The sequence below is a fragment of the Trichechus manatus genome, unplaced genomic scaffold (genome assembly GCF_000243295.1).
Source record: "Trichechus manatus latirostris isolate Lorelei unplaced genomic scaffold, TriManLat1.0 scaffold00211, whole genome shotgun sequence".
NCBI lineage: Eukaryota > Metazoa > Chordata > Mammalia > Sirenia > Trichechidae > Trichechus > Trichechus manatus.
In genome coordinates, this window is record NW_004444147.1 from 3,282,187 (window position 1) to 3,300,409 (window position 18,223).

Here is an 18,223-nt window from a genome sequence, read left to right on the forward strand (position 1 = left end):
AGAAAAGAATGCACAAAGTAAAGTGCAGACTGTTTATAGATGAAGCCTTGACTATTGAACACTGGCAGAGGTAAATTACTGAATGAAGATCTCAGGAGCTGGCATGTCGAGGCAGCACATCTTTCTGTCTAGACAGTGTATATGTCCTGCGAAACTCTGGCTTGATCCAGGCCATTATTAGGTTCTTTGATCTATTGCGAGTCCCGCCGCATATCAACTAACTGCACATAAAACTGTCTACTGTCATCACCGTCTCTGACCACAGCAATCTGGATAAGACACACTGTAAGATCAGTATAGATTGCCCATGAACGAGCAGTCGAGGGAAACCTCTTAATATGCCATCTTTTAAAACAGGCTCGGTTTCTGCTGATTTTTACTTTTAAAGTAGATTCAGAGAGTTAAAAATTGTGGTCTTAGCAGAAACTTTGAGTGCACCATCTTTAAAAACAGAAGTGCAACAGAAGGAATTTCCTACAAGCTGAAATGAAAAATAGGGTAGTGTTGACAGCCTGCATCTCTGGGAACTACAGACATTCCCTGTACTGCTGCATAGTCTGCCTGTGGAACGTGCTGTAACCTCATGGCCTAAAGAGTAGTGAGGAAGGATCATCACTGAAATGTGAAGCCCACAGCTGGGGCCAATGGCACACACAGCAAGTGTGGTATTTTTGTTTCCTTTTCATTTCTTCCAGATGCACTTTGCAGTGTTCTGTGGAATTTGTACCATTATTACAAGCAATTCTTTGACCGGATCCAGGCCAAAATTGTGGAACTTCGTTCCCCTCTAGAAAAAGAACTTAAAGTAAGATGAACAGCTGTCATGCTTACTATTGGGAGAATAAGAATCAGCAAATGCTTTTTATTTACTTCTGTTCTTTTACCCATTTAGCAATGAGACGTGCTTTATTTAAACACAGTGAGGCAGGGGGCTAAAGGGAATGGAGGAGGCACTGCCAAGTAGGATGTAAGATTTACATTTTGTGGCACTGGCTTCATTGCCACCTCAGCCAAGTGTGTTAGGGGTTAGTGGAGTGGCCCCTACCTGTCCGCTGATGGATTTCCCAGGCTCCTCAACGGGATGGCCTCGAGAAGTTTGTCAGTGCTCCCTCGGTCCTGCCCATGCTGAACTTCCACCTCAGAGGCATGCCCTGGAGTGTGGGTCCCTGTGCCCTTGAGGCGCTCGGGTTAAAGAGGGCCCTCTCTTATTTGATTCTTTAGGTGAGTGTGGCACGTGACTAACTTGGGGGCTCCTGTATCAGGTGGCCTATTGATTGTAGCAGCACTTATTTCACCCTTTTGAAACAATCACATGGTTTCTTTTTTAGACTTGTTTTACTTGTTCTTGGACACACAGTCCTGTGTTTGGGAAGGAGTGGGCTCTGGTCTTTGGCAAGCAGATGATATAGAGAGAAACAGAATCACACTAGCTTTATAAAGGTGTTCCTTGAGCTTCGTTTGTCTTACAGGAATTTGTTAAGATATCCAAGTGGAATGATGTCAGCTTCTGGTCCATTAAACAATCTGTGGAAAAGACACACAGGTAGTTCATCTTCTAAAATGGGGGTGATTGACGCCCAGAATTCTGAATGGTCAGCAGGAAGACTACGCTGCTACAGTGGCCTGGCTTAGTGCTGCCTTAAGTTTCTGAAAAATGCTAGATTGTTTTGATATGACCTTCCAACACCACCCCCTGCTACCCAAAGCAAAGTCCACCTGTAGGAGGAATTGGTATGCCTTCAGACAAAAGCAGCCTACATGCTATAGAAGGGTTAAGTTGTCCTCCACCAACCATCCATTTTACCATGCACAAAGTGACCCCACTGTTCCTCAGTTTAGTTTCTTCCTCTGTGAAAGGGGGATGACAGTACGAGCCATTCTTTTTTTTTTTTTTTATTAAATGGGCAAGATTGTGTATACGTATATACATTATACTGTACTTTTATATTTCCTCACTTTGTATTCAATTTTTTCTTCTCACCTCTGTCATTATTTGGGGTCAGGACCCTCTTTAAATTCATGAAGAAATTTGAAGCTGTGCTGAGTGAACCTTGCCGGTCATCTCTGGTTGAGAGTGATAAAGAGGAACAGTCTGACTTTTTGCCCGGGCCAACAGATGCAGCCACGAGTGACCCGTCTCCCATTCAAAGTCTGAACAGGGCAATGAGGGAGACCTTGTTAGCCCGGCCGGCAACTGGACAGGTACTAGCTCATAAAATAGTGTTTGTTATTCCTAAGCCAGACAGATGGAATGTACGTTTTACGTCTAAGGGGTCTCCTTCAAACTAGGCAAGAAAATGCCTTTGAAATACTGCTCTTTGCACATGTATAGCATTTATTTGTTTGCCTGACCCCACTGCAGAATAAGGCAAAAAGCATCAGCCTTCACACTGAAAGTTTAATGCTAGACTATGGGAAGTAACCTTTGTGCTTATCTGTGAACATTTTGTCTACCTGTGAGGGAGATTAGAAGGTGCCTTTCGGCTGCACAAGGGGTGGATGTGTGCAGTGGTGTGCTGGTTTGTGGTGTTTGCTTATTACTGTGGTGTAAACATGCCCATCATGTCCAATTTCAAACACCAACAGCTACGAGCTGACTTGCAAAATTCCTGAAAATTTGAAAGTCAGAGAGACCTTAGGTGAGCAGGTCTGTTACAGGAGGGGCACTCCTGCTACACGTGCTTGGGTGTTGGGAGCCCCAGGGTGAAGGAGCACTGCTCAAGAGAGTAATCCCTTTGCCCTCTGACTGAGCTTCCCAACCTGGAGTCCACAGAGCGAGTAATGGAGATCCTCAAGCTGCTTTTAATATTTTAATAGTTCTGAAGGCATAATAGAAATTGAGCATATAGCATATAGCTACACAGATATGATATGGTTGCCAAGTTTATTTTCTTTTAACTGTATTTGTCATGCTGACCAAAAATTTTGGTTTGCTCTTGATGACAGTGGCTCAGTGGCTAAGAGCTTGGCTGCTAACCAAAACGTCGGCAGTTCAAATCCACCAGCCGCTCCTTGGAAACCCTATAGGGCAGTTCTGCCCTGTCCTATAGGATTGCTAAGAGTTGGAATCAACTCAACGGCAATGGGTTTTGGTTTTCAGGAAAAAAATAATGAAAATCTGTCCCTAAGGGATAAAAGATCTTTCCTGTATCTGATAATCTGGGTGCCTGATATTTGAAAGGTTAATCTGGAATTGTAAGGTAGGAGGAGGTAGAAGTAGAAGTAGGATTTGGCAGATCTGTTTATTTTTACTTGTGGTTTTGAGAAACACAGTGCAGCTTAGCATCTTAAGGGCAGCAGTTATGTTATTCATCCTGCTATGTTCATAAATCAGAAGTTTCCTCATGACCAGCATAGAAAGAATTGTCCAGGGCTGGGGGCAGGGAGGAGTGTCCTTCTACTACAGTAATCTCATATGGAGCAGCAATACAGTTTTCTAAATATCCATGGTACATGCCTATTTTAATTTTAGTAACACTACATTTGTACTCGTGAAACATCAGAGATGGTGATAAAGTCATGTAATGTTTGTTGAGTTGGGTGTGTGGGGCACAGCATTTAAATTAGCACCTATGCAGGTTAGAAGGTTAGAGGTCAGTATAGTTCTTGGCAGTTAAATTAACCTGTGTTCTGTCTCATAGGCCATGATTCCAGAACTGTGTCAGGGTGTTGCTCCTTTTCCCTTGGAGGGGGAGCTTCTGAGTCGCTTGCCAAAGCTCACGAAGCGAATGAGGAAGATATGCCTGACATTCATGAAGGGGAGCCCCCTGCCACACCTAGTGGAGGGCCTCGATCAGTTCACAGGTGGGTGCCAGCAGCCACGGCAAGGATGGTCTAGGTGGGTGGGAATGTGTTGTATATGTCCTTTTCTTGACACCTGAATAGTATTGAACAGTTAATTGAATAAGCAAGAGGACTAGAAACTAGTAGAGCCTAAACAGAAGACAACTGAGACAACACAAATTGTCATCATACTTTTCATCTTGTCCTCTCTCATGTAAAACTAGTGTATATTATGCCATTTTCTACAACAGCCCTGTCTATACTATTATTGGTTGGGGACATGGGGCAAAGAGATGGATCTCCCAGAGTCTCTAAGCTGTCCCCACCTCTCAAAATGTTGTCTCCCTTGAGTTAATGGAAGAGGAAGGTTCACTCACAGACCTCTTCTTGCTTCCTTCACTTTAGCAGTTTCATCTTCCTGGCTGTCTCTGCTCAGGAAAGACGAGAGCCAAGACCTGCTCTGTGGATAACAGAGCAACGGCTGGGGAAGGGAACCTAAGCTAGAGCCTGATAGGCTGTTTGGGCCCTTGGCACCCTCTTCCATCCCCACAGTGAGTGTTGTGTCACTTACTTTAATGAAGCTAGTCTGACCTGGTGCTCTTTATTTTTAAAACTTGTTAGAGTAGCAGCCTGATTATCCATTGCTCAAGGTGACGTGCCTGCCTGAGCCTGATGATGAGGGTGAATGAAATACAAGACCCCATATGGAAAGGGCATTTGCTCTGTACAGCATAGAGCGTGTTCTCTTCTGTCACTCTCCCAGAGTGTCAGTGTATGGTGCAGTGGTGTGCTGGCTCTCATCCAATGACTTCCTGTGGTAGGTGGGCAGCACCCTTGTTCAGTAGGCCCCGTGTGTATTCAGGAAGGCAGCATGACAGGCAAGGGTTCAAGTCCTCGCTCGTCCTCTCTTTAGCTGAAAAGCCTTTAGAAAGTGACTTTACAGTTTATAAAATGGGGCTACAAGTAAGTGCTTCTGGAGTTGCGTAGATTAAAAGAGCATCTGCCAAGTACAGTGTAGGCACTCAATCATGTTCACCAGATAATTACCTCAGGTCATTAAAAGCAGCAGTTCCTAGTACAATACAGTATATGTTGTTGGTGTTCCGTAAGTTCTTTTTGCTTGATTGATTATAAAACCCCTATGTTAAAACACCTGCTTTTTTTGGGGTTGTTTATTGTCAAGATATCTGGAATCCCATGTGATTTTATTTTTGTTTCCATGCATCTTGATCCCTGAATTCAAACACTTGACCAAATGCCAGGGGCTGTCTGAGGTGCCCAGGATAGAAAGATAAACGACACGTGGTGCTTGTTCCTGGAAAGGTCCCCAGTCATGGGTAATATAAGCACATTAATAAGCCCCAGGGGTTTCTGTGTTTCCCCTATAGGTGAAGTAATTTCCTCTGTGTGTGAGCTGCAGAGCTTACAGGTGGAGCCCTCCTCTGAGAAGGAGAAACAGCGTTCAGAAGCCAAGCACATTCTCATGCAGAAGCAGCGAGCTTTATCAGACCTCTTTAAACACCTTACAAACACCGGTAAGGCCCTGCGTGACAACAGAAGGTGGCAGTCAAGGTTTTTTGTTGTTGTTTTTAAAATTTTATTGTGGTAAAATATATATAACTGAACATTTGCCATCTCAACCATTTTTATGTGTACAATTCAGTGACATTACACTCATCATGTTGTGCAACTATCACCACTATCCATTTCCATTTTTTTTTCCTCCATCATTCTTAAACAGAAATTCAGTACCCCTTAAGCAATAACTCCCCAGTTCCCCCTCCCACTTGCCTCTGGTAGCCACTAGTAAACTTTGGTCTCTATGCATTTGCCTGTTTGTGGACATTTTATATAAATAGAAGCATACAATATTTGTCCTTTCGTGTCTGACTTACTTCACTTAGCATAATGTTTTCAAGGTTCAGCCATGTCATGTTGTGTATCAGAACTTCATTTCTCTTTGTGGTGGAATACTGTTCCATTATATGGTTATACCACATTTTCTTTATCCATTTATCTCTTGATGGACACTTGAGTTGTTTCCACCTTTTAGCTATTGTGAATAATGCTGCAACAAACATTGGTGAAAAGTACGTGCTTCAGTTCCTGCTTTCAAGTCTTTTGGATTTAGAACCAGGAGTGGAATTGCTCGGTCATATGGTAATTCCAGGTTCAACTTTTTGAGGAACCGCCAAACTGTTTTGCACAACAGCTGAATGTTTTACATTCCCACCAGCAATGCCAGGAGGATCCCAATTTCTCCACATCCTGGCCAACATTTGTTGTTTTCCATTTTTCTGATAATAGCTATCCTAGTGGATGTGAAGTGGTATTGCATTGTGGTTTTGATTTGCATTTTCCTGATGAATTTGAGCATCTTTTCATGTGCTCATTGGCCATTTGCTTATCTTTGGTGAAATATCTATTCAAGTCTTTTGCTCATTTTTTGATCGGGTTGTTCTTCTGTTGTTGAGTTGTGGGAGTTCTTTATATATTCTGGATATTAAACCATTATCAGATATTTGGTTCCCGAATATTTTCTCCCATTCTTAGGTTGTTTCTTTACTTTATTTTCTTTTTAATGGTTGATTTTATTATTTCCAAAATAATTAGATTGGTACCCTAGTAATTTCCAAAGGTGACCAGTGATTTTTTTTTTCTTCTTTTTTTTTCCATGCTCTGGCTGTTCTGCATACTTTTTTTTTTAAAAATTGTTTTAGATGAAGGTTTACAGAGCAAACTAGTTTCTCAGTAAACAATTAATACACATGGTTTTGTGACATTGGTTACCAACTCTACAACGCGTCAACACTCCCCTTCTCTACCTTGGGTTCTCACTTACCAGCTTTCCTGTCCCCTCCTGCCTTCTCGTCCTTGCCCCTGGGCTGGTGTGTCCCTTTAGTCTCATTTTGTTTTATGGGCCTGTCTAATCTTTGGCTGAAGGGTGAACCTCAGGAGTGACTTCATTAATGAGCTAAAGGAGTGTCCGGGAACTATAGTCTTGGGGTTTCTCTATTCCCTGTCAGACTATTAAGTCTGGTCTTTTTTTGTGAATTAAAATTTTGTTCTACATTTTTCTCCAGCTCTGTCTGGGACCCTCTATTGTGATCCCTGTCAGAGCAGTCAGTGGTGGTAGCTGGGCACCATCTAATTGTGCTGGACTCAGTCTGGTGGAGGCTGTGGTAGTTGTGGTCCATGAGTCCTTTGGACTAATCTTTCCCTTGTGTCTTTTGTTTTCTTCATTCTCCCTTGCTCTAGATGGGGTGGGTGTTTCTTTACCTTTTGATAAAATCCTTTGGTACACAAAAGCTTTTAAATTTTGATGAAGTTCACTTTATTTTGTCTTTGATTGCTTGTGCCTTTAATGTCATATCTGAGAATCTATTGTCAAAAAAGCAAGCAAGATTTTGAAATGCCATTTCAGGACTTGCAGTCACACATGCCTAAATCACATGATAAGCCATTTATGACCCCACATAGTTTCACAGTTTTGTAATTTGCTTTCTCAGAAGCTATATCTTTATTTTCATCACTGCATGCTTTATGGCACCCACCCACTAATGTAGCATAAAAAGGAGGGCTTCTCACATTTAACTAGCCAGTTACCTGGGGATCTTGTTAAAGTGCAGATGCAGATTCTGTTTCAGTAGGGGTGGGGTGGGGCCTGAGAGTATGTTTCAGAGGACTTTACTTTGAGTTGCAAGGACATGGGTGGAGGAAGTCCATTCTAGCTGCAAGTCTCTTTCCTTAAACTAAAATAAAAAACCAAACCCATTGCCTTGAGTCAATTCTGGCTCATAGCGACCCTGTAGGACAGAGTAGAACCGCTCCATAGGGTTTCCAAGCCTGTAATCTTTACGGAAGCAGACTGCCACATCATCCTCCTGAGGAACAGCTGGTAGCTTTGACCCACTGACCTTTCGGTTAGCAGCCAAGTGCTTAGCCACTGTGCCATCAGGGCTCCTTTCCTTAAACTAATGCTGTTTATTTTCTAGGTTTGTCATACCGCAAAGGACTTGCCTGGGCTCGTTCAAAAAACTCCCAAGAGATACTTCATCTTCACCCGTTAGATCTCCGGAGCACGTTGTCTATAGTCAGCAACACTCAGGAGGCTGATTCTAGGTTTGTGTTTTAATTATACACTGAGTAAGTCTTTTAAGCCTCCGTTCCCTCATTTGTCAAAATGTGGATAACAGTAGCTCTTTTACTGCATTGTAAAGATTAAGATAATATTTCAAAAGTGCCTGTTCAGAACTCGGCCCAGGGTGACCATTCAGTAAGTGTTAATTTTTTTCTTCTTCCCTTCCCCTTTCCTCCTTATCCTCCATTCTTTCCTTCCATCCTTTGATTTCCTAAGGCCTGTTCATTTCCTTTGAATGTGCAGATGAAACTGAGAGAATGGCAACGTTCTTGGCTGCTCTGTCTATACCCCGTATAGCTTCCAATACTGTCTTGAGTTTGAGCACCTATAAACCTTTGAGACAGATAGAGCTACCTCTTTGTTAATGTCCACAAAAGAGATTGTAAATGATGCCTTGTGTGAGCTAAATACAGCAAGTATTTGCGTGTGTTTTTTTTGGTTTTTGTCTTAGTGGCCCCTATCAGTGCTTTAAATCTGAATTCGATGCAACATTGTAAAAAGGAGAAATTTTACATAAACATTCTGGATTTTTGTTTTTAGGAAAATTTGTCCAATGAGCTCTCATTCCCATTTGGTCAACAGTTGGCTATAGCTGAGTGGTAGCTCGCTCCTGTCAACAAGGCACATACTCTCTAATTCACTGTAGTCCTCAACACCCCTTCTTGCTTCCCCCACGTTGAGGTCAGGTGTCACTGCCATTTATCATTTTGTGTGTTGCTGTCCTTAATCATTTATGCTGTCTGCTTGCCCCTGTAGGCATCAGAATTATGATCCTTAGTTTCCACTACCAAGACAGTTATAAAGTTTTAATTAAGGAAAACATATTGGTATCATAATTTATTTCTTCACTATACTTCCAGTGCTAAGTATGCAGTGTATCCTCTGTATAGAGGATCGATGAGTGCCTAAGTCCTCAAAGAAATAAATCTATTCAAACTCTTGGCTTTCAGTTGTGGCCAAATATACCAGTCTCTGAATCTTCAAGATCTGGGGTGGGAGATTGTAGTTTGATTAAGTAAATCATGTTGATTTCTTTTCCAGGCTGCTTGCAGAAATCTCATCTTCGTGGGATGGGTGCCAGAAGTATTTTTATCGATCTCTTGCACGGCATGCCAGGCTTAATGTAGCCCTAGCAACCCCTGTCAAGGTAGAATGCTATAACCTCTGAATTGTAGTTCAGTTCATCCCAGGGCAGGATTCTCAGACCTTGTTAGGTGATAGTAGCCCATTACTGGAAATAACTGCTTTTTGCAGAGCACCATTAAACTTAGAATATAAGTCAGTGTAATTTTGTGCTAAATCAGAGAGCATCTTATATTAAATTCTTTGATGCACACTTGCCACTGGGACCCAATGTGTAAGAAAAATTATGGAAGGAAGCCTTCAAATGAGAAAATGCCATCTACAAATCTTTTTACCCTGTAAATTGAGGAAAGACCACTAATACACCGTTTTAGTAGTTAAACCTAGTTTCCATTCATGGAATATCAGTGATCTTTGGCAGCATAATTTGACAGCCACTGCTTAAAGAGACAAGTGTGTCACTTCTAGACGCAGCACATCTGAAGCTCACGTCAACAAGGGCTCTTCCCCTGGAGAGCATTCCATGAAATAACTTTCTAGCATGTCTCTGTGGGTGGTGTTTGCTGGCAGCACCTTCAGTTTGCTTTTCCTTTCCCCCAATCCAGGAAATGGGCTTGGGCAATGTTGAGCGGTGTAAAGGGTTCTCAGCCCATTTGATGAAGATGCTTATCCAACAGCGGCGCTCCCTGACCGCGCTGACCGAGCAGTGGATCATCCTCAGGTATCCACTGACTGGTTGGGTTTGTGACATGAACTAGGAAGAATTGTGTAAGTCAGCTCAGAGTTGCTGCACATGGTGTGAGGAATCTTGAGGTGACACCTGTAGCCCCACGAGGCAGGTGGTGTTTGGACAGTGGGTTTCCCTTGGTTCTGCCCCTTGCTTTTGGTGGTGAGTTTTATGTGTCCCAGTGAGAAAAGCCTATGGTGATATGTTCCTGCCCCCTACCTTGGCAATGACTCCTGGGAGAATGGGGCCTGAGGAATGAGTTCAGTGCTGTGTAAGACAGTAAATTGTCATGGCTGAGCTGCACCTGGGACTGGAATGAGGACATTCGTTGCTGAAAGTCTATTTTGGCTGGTAGGTGGGGTTCTATATGTGGTGTTGGGTCATCCCAGTCTCTGTAGTATAGTTCAGATTTGAGTCTGTTTCTATTTGTTAGGCTTTTTGGATCACAGAGTGGCAGTTTGCTGAGCCATACTTGGTGCCCCTCAATGGAAACAGATAGTTAAAAGATTAAGACAGGAGAGATATCATCATCTGTTAAGTGGATTCTTGGCTGAGAGATGGTGTTTCCAGACTGTAATTGCTTGGGCTTCAGCTATTGTCTGCTCCATTCATTAGCGTTTATCTAGCAAAGTACAGTACGTTTATTAGATCTTTTTTTTTTTCTTTTTTTTTTTAAATAATGATTGAAATCACTGCAATGGTATGAGTATGTTGGATTAGAGAGTGGTAGGTCTTAGGTAAGAAGCAGTGAGTTTTGATACCTTTCCTGAAAGACTGATGGGTGTGTTTACCAACTTTGGGAGGCATTTTAAAAGACTTCTTAAACCTATCTGGGGCATCCTCCCTTCTTGAGTAAGGGTAAAAGCCCATGCTTGGCTGAGAAATACACAAACTAATTTACTATTGTGTTTTCTCCATGGGTTTCTCTGCACAGGAACCTCCTCAGCTGTGTGCAGGAGATTCACGGCAGGCTGACGGGGTCCTCGGTCTACCCCGTGGCCTTCCCCCCTCAGGATGGCATGCAGCAGTGGACAGAGAGGCTACAGCACCTGGCCATGCAGAGCCAGATCCTGCTCGAGCAGCTCTCCTGGCTCCTCCAGTGCTGCCCCAGTGCAGAGATGGCTCCAAGCCATGACGATGCCCAGGCACAGGGCCAGCCTTCTGCTCCCCACCCAGAAGGACAAGAACTTACCAAGGGACAGCTTTCTGGGGCAGTGCCTGACCTCTTCCCATCAGATCTTACCTACCCATCCCCAGTGCCTGGAAATCAGCTGCCCTCTGGTTGCCGGATGCGGAAACAGGACCAGCTTTGGCAACAGTCAACAGCGAGAGTAACAGAGATGCTAAAAACCATTAAAACAGTGAAAGCCGATGTTGACAAAATTAGACAGCAGTCTTGTGAGACTCTGTTTCATTCTTGGTGAGTGTGGCTGTGTCTTTATTCCTCATCTGTATGTTTGCGTGCTTGGTCAGAATTTAGTAATAGGATAAAGTTATGGAAATAATTATGCTTCAGTCCTCCATTATTCACTGGACCAGTGTAGTGCTTTGTGGCATATCTCTAGCTATAAACCTTCAAATACAGTGGGTTTTTCCTGACATGCACTTTAGGTGCTGCAGGATCTTTATTTTGTGTTGTTGTTGTTTTGCTTTGTTTTTTGTCTTATAGCCCCTTCCTTTCAACACTGGCATTTTGTTGTTGCAGGAAAGATTTTGAAGTTTGCTCCTCTGGGCTGAGTTGCCTGTCCCAGGTGTCAGCTCATTTGCAAGGCCTAGAGTCCTTGTTCATTCTTCCAGGGATGGAGGTTGAGCAAATGGACCCACAAACGGCATTAGTTGAGAGCCTGGAATACCTAAGAGGAGAGATCAATAAAGCCACAGCTGACTTTACTATCTGGAGGACGCATCTACTCACTCCAAGTAGCCACAGAGGTAAGGACTATATTACTCGGTAAAGGAACATTATCTTGTATTGTCTAGGAATGTTATTCTAACCAACAGCCACCTATTAAGTAATGACTACGGGTCAGACACTGTGTCAAACTGTACTCAATACAAAGATGAATGAGACATTCTTTGCTTAGAGAAGTTTATTGTTTTTGTGTTAAAAACAGTTTTGCCAAAAGAATGCCAAAGATATCAAAAAATAGTTAAAATGGTTTAACATTTAAGTTTATATTGTCCTCAAGACACATTATGTTTTCTTCTAGAGATGTCTGTCAAGGGATGTGTGGTTGGAACCCACAGCTCTCAACTTTTTTGTCTCATTTGTTTGAGTACCATGCCTTCAACTGCCATCATGCCGCATGTTTTGTAGGGCAGGTGTCAGGAGGCAGCACGGGCTTATCGTCTGTCACAGTCTTCTGTAGACCAAAAAGCTCAGGGCTCGTATTTGGACTAAGTTGGATACGTACCATCTTAACTATTTTTTGACATCTTTAGCATTCTTTTGGCAAAATTATTTTTAACACAAAACAGTAAACTTCTCTAGGCAAGGAATGTCTCATTCATCTTTATACTGAGTATAGTTTGATATACTGTCTGGCCTGTAGTCACTACTTAATAGGTGGCTGTTGGTTAGAATAACAAATGAGAATTGTTGTATATGGATTGTTACTGATTTCCAGAGGCACCGGAGCAGTTGATTGTATTTTTCTTTTTTGCACATTTTACTTACTAGGAAACCAAATGTTGGATGAAGGATTTGTAGAAGATTTTTCAGAGCAAGTGGAAACAGCCATCCGTGCCATCCTCTGTGCTGTCCAGAATTTAGCAGAAAGAAACAGTAAAAAAACAGAGGAGAACACTGAACAGTCAGGACCACAAGAAGATGATGGTATGTCTGAAATGAGACAAACTTTAGTTTCATAACTGATTTATTTATTTTTATTCGATAGTTTATTTCCGTGGCTAAATACTTAAGGACAGATGTTGGAAATAGATGACTGTGCATGGATGGAGGTGAAAGAGTTTATTTTCTGTTATTCTTCATGATGTTCTTCTCTGTGAATTAAAGAGGCATCAGCCTTTGAGAGACTGCAATCTGGACGTCTATCAAAACTCCTAGATGATGACTTCTGGGCTGATGTGGGCACATTGCATGTGCAGAAGATAATTTCCACTGTCTCAGAGTTGTTGGAGAGGCTGAAGTCATATGGAGAGGACGGCACAGCAGCAAAGCACACGGTAACTAACCACCATTCTTTACAAGCTTCTTGCTGTCCAGAGTGGGCTGAACAAAGAAAGGCAGAATGGGCTTCACCTTGCTCCACGTGGATGGGTCCCAGCAGGCCTGAGCCACAATCACTAAGAATTTGATCTATTTGTATATGAAAATGTTGGTGACAAGCTTCGAAAAGCATGGAGTTTGCTAGCTAAGGGTTATGACTGTTAGATGCACAGGTGCACAAATGATAGCGATCCATTATCTTAGGATTCTTTCATAGCCTAGTCACCAACACCAGGTGTTTGATGTTACCGGTGAGTGCTGCTGCCACTAACCAAAGCTTACCAGCCATCCTCTGCAGACACCGCTTTCTTCACAGTGAGCTAGCAGAGCAGGAAGTCGGCATCTCCGTGATAAGTCCAGGGAAGGGACTCGTTTTGTAATTCTTTGTATTTTATTCTGTAGCATTGCCTCCAATGACAACTTTAATTTCCCAGTAGAATTTACATGTAAACATTTTACTTAAGCAAACAGACCAAAAACACCTTGTAAACTAAATGAGACTTCAGTGACCAAGACCTTAAATTGCACTTCTATGAAGGTTCGTGTGAACAAGGAAGAAATCTCAGCAAGCAGGGTTGTTTTTTGGATAGGTGGATGGGGGTAAATACACATAAAATTTACCACTGGTGACATTTAGTAGATTCACAGTGTTGTACAGCCATCACTATTATCTACTTCATACAGCCATCACTATTATCTAGTTCCAGAACATTGTCATCACCCCAGAAGGAAACCCTGTGCCCGTTCAACAGTGTGAGCAGGTTTTGTGGTCCTGTTTTGCCTCTAGGTCTTCAGCCAACCCTGCTGCTTGTTGGTGTGCCTGGTGCCCATGCTCTCCAGGTACTCGGACCTCATCCTCTTCTTCCTGACCATGTCTTTGGCAACTCACCGTGGCACCGCTAAGCTGCTCTCTGTGCTTGCCCAGGTCTTTACGGAGCTTGCCCAGAAGGTAAGGATCGTTCACTCGGAGTCCCCTCCGCAGAAACCTAAATATTCAATATTCATAGTGTTTTGGTTTGATGGGCTTCTATTTTGAACCTTCACAAAATAGCAGGAGGTTTCCTGTGGTTCTTTTGGGCTTTGTCTGGTGCCTATATATAAGCATGTTTTCACTGCAGCCTTGGAACCTGCAGACCCACTGAGTTCCCTGGAACCCAGATACTGTCTAAAGGCTGCTGCTGTCTATTAACACACCTTTCCCTCCCTGTCCCCAGTTTGAAACCTTCTTCAGATAGCTCTCAGCTAGACGTGTAGGATAAATCCTTAAAAGGCTATTGAGTGTTCTTTAAACCATTTATGTGTAATTATGATTAAATGGTACTAGGGATTTAGTGCTATGAGGAGGGTTTTTCTTTTATAGGAAAATTGTTCATTTAGCCATGTACTCAGTACTGTGAGAAGCACTGAGGTTGTGGAGATTGTAGACCCTTGAAATTCAGGAGCAGGAGACAGTCAAATACACTGAACCCAACATGGTGTGGTAAGGCCAATCATAGGGGTGTCCAGCTCTAGTATCCTGAGTTAGTCACTTAACCTCTCTGAGCCTGAGTTTTCTCATTTGTGAAATGAGATCTGCCTACACTCCATAGCATATTTGCAAGAACCATTTTCAATTGAGTATGTTGGTTTTTGTTTGTTTTTTACTTCCTTAGTATTCTAAGAGTTTCTGCAACTCTAAGTACAATAGAAGGTCTCTGGGTGGCACAAACAGTTTGCACTCGGCTACAAGCCTAAAGGTTGATGGTTCATACTCATCCAGCGGCACCATGAAAGAAAGGCCCGACTTACCTACTTCTGTTTTCTACAGGCTGTTTTCGACATCATACAGCTTTGTTACACTTCACAGATGTTCCTGTGTATGACAGTGTTCTTCAGCCTGCATTCCTCCTGTGTTTTGTCAGTGTGCCAAGTGCCTTGGCAACAAACAGCCAGAGGCCAAACATGCTATGTCTGCTTAGAGTGATAGGTTTACTTCAAGAGTTGGGGGAGGGCGTTTTTTGTTGTTGTTGTTTTGTTTTTAATAATTAAAACTAACATGATTTTATTTGGGGAGGATTACACAACGTTTTCTTCAGTTTTTAAAGTAAAAATGAAATTTCCCACTTGTATCTGTTTCAAGCTCTGTACATTCGGGGTTGGTTACATGTTCTTGCTCTGTCTTTCTCCTCTGCTCTCAGGAGGACTGATTTGAGAAGTGAATAAAGAAAGACAAAACCCCTTTGGGATTGAGACAGTGGGAGGTTCTGCCTTCACTCAGTGACTTGTTTTTAAATGAACTGTCCTTTTAGTGTACTTGATTCGAATTTTTGTCTTGGCAAAATGATGAATTACCACACACCAGAGGCCTCTCTACAAGTCAGAACCTCATATATTAGGTCGATGTCAAACTTGGAAACAACTGTTATCACTTAGGAGGAAAAGGATGTCAGAGGCCTACTATGCTTCCAGTGGATTTAAGATACTCAGCCAGAAAAAGAATTAAGCATCTGTTTAAGTTTTCTTTTTTCCAGTGGCAGCACTGGAAAGGAAATCCCTCTTTTTATTGCTTTTGTACCTAACCGCTCACTCCATTTTTTGAAGGGATTTTGCCTGCCCAAAGAATTTATGGAAGATTCAGCTGGAGAAGGAGCAACAGAGTTCCACGACTATGAGGGAGGTGGAGTTGGAGAAGGCGAGGGCATGAAGGATGTGAGTGACCAGATAGAAAATGAAGAGCAGGTACGTTTTTACGTGTATGAAATATGTATGCAGTGTACAGAACCTAACAGACTGATCACTTTCTTTTCCATATTTAAATTAGGCGTATACATTAGGAGAGTGTTCATGTGTGTTTTCTATAATGCTTTTTGATATAGGCGGAAGATACATTTCAGAAGGGTCAAGAAAAGGATAAAGAGGATCCAAACTCAAAATCTGATATTAAGGGCGAGGATAATGCCATTGAGATGTCAGAAGACTTTGATGGGAAAATGCATGATGGGGAGCTTGAAGAACAAGGTTTGAGGTTTAATAACATAGATTATCTGTCACTTCGTTCTTGTTTTTGAAAAATAAAGGTTTTATTTAGGAAATGTTTTATTACATGTTCCCAATAAGGAGCCTACTATAATCTGTTGGGACAAGTTGATTGTAACTACATAACTGCATAACTGCAAATAAACCACAGTGAGCATATGCATAAGCCATCACCACCTCCACTGAGGCAAATGGCTATAGTTAGTCTTGAAGATTCTTTTCCCCTGAGTAAACCAAAACATTGGCCTATGCATGTTTTGGCTGCCTCATGTGCTAGATGTAGTGGCTTAGTAGGGGAGCCAGAAAGAGCAAGGAGTCAATAACAGCTGGGCTGTCAATTCAAAAGCAAATTGTTTGGTTAAATTTTTTTTTAATATTTTTTTTCCTAATCACAAAAGTTGTAGACATTTGTTGTAAAACATTTGGAACAAAAATGTAGGGAAGAAGTAGGTCACCCTGAGATCTGCCATGCAAATAATAATAAATTTTGGTAGATTTCTTTTCATTTATTACATATGTGTACACACAGATCATATACAGTTCTGTAGTCTCCTTTTTAACATATTATTAATTGTTATATTACTTGTCATTAAAATTATCTGAGACCATTACCTTGGAAAGTCTGGGGCAGTTCTACTCTGTCCCTTAGGGTCGCTATGAGTCAGAATTGACTCGACGCCAGTGGGTTTTTTATTATTTCTTAAAGCACATAATCATCTGTCATATGTTTGTGTCAGAATTCAGCAATACCCCAAATTTCTGTCCAAAGCTTAACTTGAGAGATAGTATCTTATTTTTAGCAAAGATCTTGCAGAAATGAAAGCTTACCTCAGTAGAAGATGTACACCTGCCTAAGCAGCATAAGGAAATAACCTTTGGAAAAGTAAACCCTAAGTAAAGACAAAAGAGAATTCTGATTAATTGAGAGGGGCATGATTTAAGATGTTGGATAAAACCATAGACTATTAAAGCTGGGGGAAGAACCTTGGGAATCATCCAGTCCAACTCCATCATTTCATAGATAGAAAACTAAAGCCAAGTGAAGTTGCCAAGTCCCATAATGAGTATTCCCACAGCACCAGAACCGGACATTCTGACAGCCTCTCTTTCCTATCTATAAACACATTGCAGACTTGAATGTTCACCCAGACAGTTTGCAAAACATAGTAGACTACTAGGTGTAAAGGCACCTGCCCGTAGGGTATTCTGTAGAAGCAAGCAAAAAAATCCCAAGCACATGAACCAGAGAGACTCCACTAGCCTGAGCCCAGAAGAACTAGATGATGCTAGGCTACCTCCACCAACACTCTGACGGGGATTCACAACAAAGAGTCCCGGACAGAACAGGAGAAGAATGTAGAACAGAATTCAAATTCACGAAAAAAGACCAGACTGACTTACTGGTCTGATAGAGACTGGAGGAACCCCCGAGGCTATGGCCCCCGGACACTCTGCCAACTCATAACTGAAACCACTCCCAAAGTCCACATTTCAGACAAAGATTAGACAGGCCTATAAAAAAAAATAACACACATGAAGTATGTGCTTCTTTGTTCAGTCAAATATACGAGATCAAATGGGCAACTCCTGTCCAAAAGCAAGATGAGAAGGCAGGAAGGGACAGGAACTGGATGAATGGACACAAGGAACCCGGGGAGGAAAGGGGGAGAGTGCTGTCACATTGTGAGGATTGCAACCAATGTCACAAAACAATGTGTGTATAAAATTTTGAATGAGAAATTAACTTGAGCTGTAAACTTTCACATAAAGCACACACACACAAAGAAATCCCAGGCAGGACACTTGCAGAGAGTGGGTTCAGGCCTCTCCCACATACTAGGCTTGGGAACCTGCCTGACTAAAGCTTAGTGTCTTCCCTTTTCAGAAGAGGATGATGAGAAATCAGATAGTGAGGGCGGAGACCTGGACAAACAGATGGGTGATCTCAATGGCGAGGAAGCTGACAAACTAGATGAGAGGCTTTGGGGTGATGATGATGAGGAGGAGGAAGACGACAGTAAAACTGAAGAAACAGGACCAGGAATGGATGAGGTAATTAAAAGACTCCCCCCCATTCCAAGTGTTAGGCTGTAAAAGAGGTAGTCTTCCCACCACTACCACTTACTTCTGCTGATAAGTAATTTACTGCTGTTTTTCTTGTTTTTTTTCCCCATCTTTATTTTTTTCCTTCTCTTTCTTGCATTTCCCTTTTCCTATACCATTTTTTATTTTCTCTTGTGTGTAT

At 42.2% G+C, this 18,223-nt stretch overlaps 1 protein-coding gene across 1 annotated transcript in view; it reads left to right on the plus strand.

The window, feature by feature from the left end:
* Positions 1-18,223, plus strand: part of MDN1 (midasin AAA ATPase 1) — a 178,376-nt gene that overhangs the window by 135,099 nt on the left and 25,054 nt on the right. The window contains exons 71-86 of the mRNA XM_023742487.1: positions 696-805; positions 1,470-1,543; positions 2,004-2,202; positions 3,642-3,804; positions 5,172-5,318; positions 7,779-7,905; positions 8,966-9,071; positions 9,613-9,728; positions 10,669-11,154; positions 11,440-11,666; positions 12,415-12,570; positions 12,751-12,920; positions 13,751-13,912; positions 15,544-15,681; positions 15,819-15,960; positions 17,864-18,030. Of these exons, the coding sequence (XP_023598255.1) occupies positions 696-805; positions 1,470-1,543; positions 2,004-2,202; positions 3,642-3,804; positions 5,172-5,318; positions 7,779-7,905; positions 8,966-9,071; positions 9,613-9,728; positions 10,669-11,154; positions 11,440-11,666; positions 12,415-12,570; positions 12,751-12,920; positions 13,751-13,912; positions 15,544-15,681; positions 15,819-15,960; positions 17,864-18,030 (2,690 nt within the window). The remainder of the gene's footprint in view (positions 1-695; positions 806-1,469; positions 1,544-2,003; positions 2,203-3,641; positions 3,805-5,171; positions 5,319-7,778; positions 7,906-8,965; positions 9,072-9,612; positions 9,729-10,668; positions 11,155-11,439; positions 11,667-12,414; positions 12,571-12,750; positions 12,921-13,750; positions 13,913-15,543; positions 15,682-15,818; positions 15,961-17,863; positions 18,031-18,223) is intronic.